This window comes from Aristolochia californica, unplaced genomic scaffold (assembly GCF_029961685.1).
Source record: "Aristolochia californica isolate CCGP_79_NKW_82.1479 unplaced genomic scaffold, dmAriCali1.0.hap1 SCAF_11, whole genome shotgun sequence".
In the NCBI taxonomy this organism is placed as follows: domain Eukaryota; kingdom Viridiplantae; phylum Streptophyta; class Magnoliopsida; order Piperales; family Aristolochiaceae; genus Aristolochia; species Aristolochia californica.
In genome coordinates, this window is record NW_027181782.1 from 3,026,017 (window position 1) to 3,032,075 (window position 6,059).

Sequence of the window (6,059 nt, forward strand, 5' to 3'; positions counted from 1 at the left end):
ACACAAGGTTTGACCGGTTCTTGCAAGGGTTGTTTGCTTAAACTTCAACACATTTAAAAGCTTCTTCAATAAGCATAATTTACAATCAAGAATAAAAATATAGGAACTCCAATCCAAAAAACCTACTCAATGTAATAGCAGCTCAAATAATCCTTAATAGCTTGATTTCAAAAAATAAATTCATAATAAATCTTGGATTCATTTCAAATTAGGGAAAAACACACGGTACTCTAAAGAATAAATGATTTATTCATCATCGGTGAGAAAAATATGACAATTAGAAAAATATACCAATATTCCTTATAAAGATTCTTTCGACTTTCGATCTTTGGAATCGAAGACATTGTAAACCCGCATCCATCATCGGTGAGATCTCTTGAAACTTTTCTCTCTTTATCGCTGCAGAGCTGTCGGTGATGGTTTCTTTTTCTTTCTGTTGTAGTTGCTGATCAAAGATTTCGATCAAGACTATAGATAAGCGAAATGCGACGCTCTACCACTTCTTGCTGAGTAATCGACGGAGAAGGCTACAGATTGCGAATGTGCTGAATGCCGGCGTCGATTATTCCTTGTTATCCTGGCGGGTACATTCTGGGCTTTCAATTTTACAGTTCTCTCTTCTTATTCGAAAGTTCTTGTCTCCTGGAGAGGAGAATATTCTTAATTCTTGGTTTAGGAATTCTGTTCAGAAGACTGTAAGATCAGGATTTCTTTGATTGTTGTTCTTGGAATTTAGTAAATGGACTGTAAATTAAGGGATAGATAAAACTTATGGCAGGAATGGTGGAAAATTGGTAGTTCGAGCTAGGGACCTTGTCTAAGGGAAATAGTTGCAGGGATTCTTCTACGATAGATTTTAAGCACTCCCCATTTCTTATTTTATCACGTCATATACTTAATTTCACCTGTTAGCAAAAGAGCCATTTCGGCCCTAATTTAATGGTCCTTTTTAATTGGTCCTAATTTCAGCTTTATTTCACTGCTTGATAATGGAAGTCTGTTTTAATGGTCCTAATTTAATTGGTAAAGATATCACTTACATTTGTTGTTGAAGCCCGTTTATCTCCAATTCCAATGTGAAATCTCTTTCCGAATTCCCATGTTCCATCCTCTGGCAGCAAAAAACTGCTTGTCGATCACTTCCTTGTTAGAATGATTTAAAGAATTTGCAGAGATGGCTCTTTCACTTTATTAATAAGATAACTAAATTTCTGAAGGACACTTGAAATTCCCCTTTTCAATTCCCTCTGAACCCAAAATATGTGCAGATATTCAGATACTGTTCCATTCCCCTTCGGAAGTGACAATTTCATTGTTATTTAGGAGGGGATGATAGAACCAGAAAACAATAGGTTGCGGTTTAGAGAAGGAAATCAGATGAAAGGCAGAGACTAGTAGGGTTGTTGGCCCAAGTCCTTTCTTAGCTTTAATTGTTGGCTTACTAAGTTTAGTTAAATAGCTTGGTTTGAGTTTAACAAGGTTAATCTTATTTTCATGCTTTTGTTTCGTTGCATTTCTTGCCTGCGTTTTTGCTCTCCTTGGACGAGACTGAGTTTAGAAATCTGAAGATTCAATCGAGACTCTGACTATTTTCTCATCTTTTGGAATCTGACAGCAAGATTTTGTGGATAAGACTATTTATTTAGCCTCAGTTTGATTTCTGGACGTCTTGTTAAATACTTTTTGCATATATTATGCAGCATGTGTGAATTGCATCTTTGCTTTTTTATGCACATGTGATGTTGGTATATCCATTCTCATAACTTGTGATGTTGGATGTCTATTCACATTCTAAATGTTATCTATGGGATGCTTTTTAGGTATTTGAATATGAAGTGAACCTGTAGAATTTCTTGTTACTGTGTTTTCCCTTTTTTCCTGTTTCTACAGAAACAGATAAAATTTATGCTTCTAAACTAGTTCACTTCTGTCAATGATGTTGTCGAGGATCTCCCTGAAAGAAGAGTATCACTTACTTTCAAGTAATAATGAGTGAAAAGATTCAGGTTTCTCCTTGTTTTAATGGGTGGGATTTCTACTGGATACTATTGTTAAGTTGGGTCTAAGACCCATCCCAAAATGACTAGCCACCTTAGGAAACCTCTTTCCCAACTAATAAACTCAAGATCTCTGTACTCACTAGTCCATGTGAGACTATTCCTTAACACTCCCCCTCACGTGTAGACCTTCTTTTTGTGGCTCTACAGGTAGATAATTTTAGGAGTAGGTAGTTTAGGTGTAGGCCCTCTTTTGTAGCTCTACAAGTGGATAGTTTAGGTGTAGGCCTTATTTTTGTGGCTATACAAGTAGATAGTTTAGGTGTAGGCCTTATTTTTGTGGCTCTACAAGTAGATAGTTTAGGTGCAGGCCCACATATGAGTACCTGCTCTGATACCATGTTAAGTTGGGTCCAAGGCCCATCCCAAAATGACTAGCCACCTTAGGAAACCTCTTTCCTAACTAATAAACTCAAAATCTTTGTATTCACTAATCCATGTGGGACTATTCCTTAACAACTATAAGTAGGGGTGGGCACGGGTTAGGTTGGGGTCGGGTTTCCCGAAACCTGAACTTGTCCTGGACTTGGACCCCGAAACTTGAACCCAAAAAAAAAAGAAACGTCAAACCCGATCCGATCACCATCCCCGCTTTGTTCCCTATAAACCTGATCCATCCCCGCCTCATCCCTATAAAGCCAATCCATCCCCATCCCATCCCCACCCCATCCCCAACCCAATCCATCTCCGACCCTTCCTATCGTATTTTATATCCCCGTCTCGTCCCTGTGGGTCGGGTTTGGGAAAACCCATCCCCGACCTGAAACCCTGCGGTTTTTTTTCCTGCCCCGTTCCCAACCCGCGGAGGGAAACCTGAAACCCAAACATAGGGTTTTTGGATTGGGTTTGGTTGGGATGGGTTCCCCGTGAAATCTGATCCGATGCCCTCCCCTTACTATAAAATCATCAGGTCTATCAGCTCTATAAAGTGGAGTTACTGGCCTTCTCAATTGTGCTAAACATTTTGTGGACTCATTCTCTCACTGCCTTGAGTGGTTGAAGGCAATCATAAGGTGGCAATTAGCCGGGTGAAAAATAATTCTATCCCTTCATGTTGCTAGAACATTACTTTGAGGGAATACCAGATCAGGTTTCCATTGCTCTGTATTGTAATTACATGCTCCACCAGGTCTTCACTTGGCTGCCTCCAGTGTAAGAGATGGCTAAGCTAACCACCAGGCTCTCATTCGGGAGGCTTCCTCCCCATTTTATCTTGAATCAATGCTTTTTATTGCCTCTAAAAAAATGAATTTTTATATTTCTCAAAAATTTTATGAGTTGAAATAATGTGGCTTTGCATGAATCAGTTTATTCATTACCTGCTCTTAAATATAGTTGCTTATAACTTAGAATGGGGTCTTCTGGAACTGTTAATGGGACCAGTTATTTTACCATATATGTTTTATATTTTGTGGTGTTTAGGTCCCAATAGTCAATTCATATGTGAACTTTCTTGTCTCTGTATGCTTTACCAACCTTTTGAACTTTCAAGCTGATCCATTCATGTCTTCATTCTCATGTTTCCCCATAGAACGAGTTACTAAAATACGGGCGTCAGACAGATGTTTTGATTGTACACGGCAAGAGCACCCCATCAAAGATCAGCAAGAATTTACTTTTCAAAAAGAGGAAAAAGAAAAAAGAAGTCAGCAGGCACTGTCTGATAGACACTTGTATACATGTCAGCACCAAATGATGAGTATGCATCTCCTGATTCTCAAGTAAGTTTTTGGTATGCTTTCATTTTTTATTTAGCTCTTAAGATTTTGTAAATATGTGTGAAGCATCCACTCATTTATATGCAGTTGTATCTCTTTATTTATTTATTTTCTGTTTTTCTTCTTGTAGTTATCATCTCATTTCTTTGGGGATCTTCTGGACTCCATAATTGTTGACATTGCATCGGAGTGCCATCGAATTGCTAGACTTGGGCTTGATCGCAATTTGGAAGAAGAGGAAGAAGAATTGAGGTTGTCAGCACAAGCTCGAGTTAGGGTTGCAGATCCAAGCAATGGCAGTGAAACAAATAGCAAGTATGTGGTTGACATATTCGGGCAAACACATCCAGCTGTTGCCAGTGAGATATTTGAGTGCATGAACTGTGGACGTTCTATTATGGCAGGAAGGTTTGCCCCCCATCTTGAGAAGTGCATGGGAAAGGTTGGTTTTCAAAATACATTCTCTTGAATTATTTGATTTTTTTTTCAATTTGCCTTTGGTCTTTTTCTTCTAGATCTGCAGGTGAGTAATTGGAGTTAAGCCACTCAAGAAAAGCCAGTTTCATAAACAATATTAGTTATTGAACCATTGGTTTTCTTCATCCTAATCAATACTCTGCTATCAGATCGAAGACTGGATCTTATGACCTTTAATTTTAAATGGATAAATTGAAGAAAATGTGTCATATGTTTGCAGGCTATTGAAGTGCTGTCATTTAAAATGAAGAAACTTTGAAATGTAAATAATGTAATAAACACTTTATACCTTGCAGACTAATAATGTCAGTGGTGCTTGACAATTTGGTGTATGCCGAAAAGGATGAAAGTGAAATTATACAAAGAGTCCTTTCAGATGGTTTGGTTTTCTTGAAGAAGATCCATTCGTACTCTAGTTAGATCGGATGTTAGGGTTGAAGGTTAAACAAGAGATTATAGGAAGACAGAAATAACATGGGTGGTAGAGGTGGTATAAGACTTGAAGATCACTGGCTGATAATGGAGTTAGTAATAATAGAGCAGAATGGACGAAGATTTGGCCCAGCATAGTTGGACAATGCTTATAAAAATGAGCTACTAGTTAGTCTATGCACCATTTAGTTGGGGGTCATTGACAAGGTGGATAAGAGTTTCCAAATGTTAATTTCTAGGCATGAGTTGCATAAGGGATTCAATGACCTCCAAATGGAGACATGTTATGCGCGCAAGTGACCTTTGTATGAGTTTTACCTCCTTGCTCATGTGGTGGTTCCTTAAAGTAGCTATACTGATTCATACTTTTGTGATTATTCTAAGAACCTGCTTGTAATTTTTCATGTCTTAATAACAGTTCAATGTGTTTTTGAGGGAATATATCTCTACAATCCCAAATTCTTGTCTTGATCTACTTTTGTGTTTTAAGAATTCTGAACACCAAATTGTTTTTCAGGGTCGGAAGGCTCGGTTGAAAGCAACAAGAAGCAGTACAGCATCACAAACCCGGCACTCTCGTAGCAGTCCTATCTCGCTCTACCCTCCTTATTCCAATTCCAACAGAGCCAATGGGGTGGATGAATATTCTAATGAAGGTGGGTTTGATGAACAATGAGATTTTTTGCAAAGGTTTCTTCAAATCATTCCAGGTTGTTGCTTGTATATAATCTGTCTGAGGCTCTGAGCTCATGACTCAACCACTAGTACAGACTCGAAGAATGGGTCTCCTGCTTACTAGTTGGCGGAAAGAAAACAAGGTTTGAGTGCATGGAATTTGTCTGTGGTTGGTTTCGAAGTTCTTACAATCAATTTGCTCTCAATAGTTTATTCTGATAAATCATTGTTGTAAGATAAGAACATGTGTTTTAGATTATTTAATGTGTTTTGTTTCATGATCCTAACGGTAGAAGAAATGTGGCAAATCCCATTGATGCATTGGGTTGAACAGTCTTTGACACTTAAAGTGGGAAATGAAAATGTTAGGAAAATTAATTGATCAAAGATTAATTGATGTCAACTTCACAATTCTTAGATGGAAGATGCTAAATTGAGGATTCTTCGACTTTGACATGAAAATGCCTGTAGTTTTGGGTTGATCCAACATCTATCTTAAACCAAAACCAAGCTTGTTTGAACACATCAACTCATCTCATTCTTTAAATTTCCAATATAAGCTAACTGCATCACAGGTAAGGATGTTGCTATAGTGAAGTATTAAAATCCTGTGTAGTGTGTCAGTATGTAAATCATATTTCGGGGGTTCATACGTCGCATCTTTGTGTTTTACAATATGTTGATTTTAATTTGACCATTT

The 6,059-nt window shown here is 37.8% G+C and overlaps 1 protein-coding gene across 2 annotated transcripts; it reads left to right on the forward strand.

Annotated features, from left to right (window-relative positions):
- The first annotated feature begins 280 nt into the window (after positions 1-280).
- LOC137944629 (SAGA-associated factor 11-like) lies at positions 281-5,734 on the forward strand. Of its 2 annotated transcripts, XM_068790329.1 has the most exons (5): positions 281-366; positions 443-584; positions 3,589-3,778; positions 3,906-4,217; positions 5,202-5,734. In XM_068790329.1, the coding sequence occupies exons 3-5, from the start codon at positions 3,737-3,739 to the stop codon at positions 5,358-5,360; spliced, it is 513 nt and encodes a 170-aa protein (XP_068646430.1). In that variant the 5' UTR covers positions 281-366; positions 443-584; positions 3,589-3,736; the 3' UTR covers positions 5,361-5,734. The 2 variants fall into 2 exon arrangements, with proteins under 2 accessions (XP_068646430.1, XP_068646432.1); XM_068790331.1 differs by lacking the exon at positions 281-366 and having other exon boundaries at positions 418-584.
- Positions 5,735-6,059: the final 325 nt, after the last annotated feature.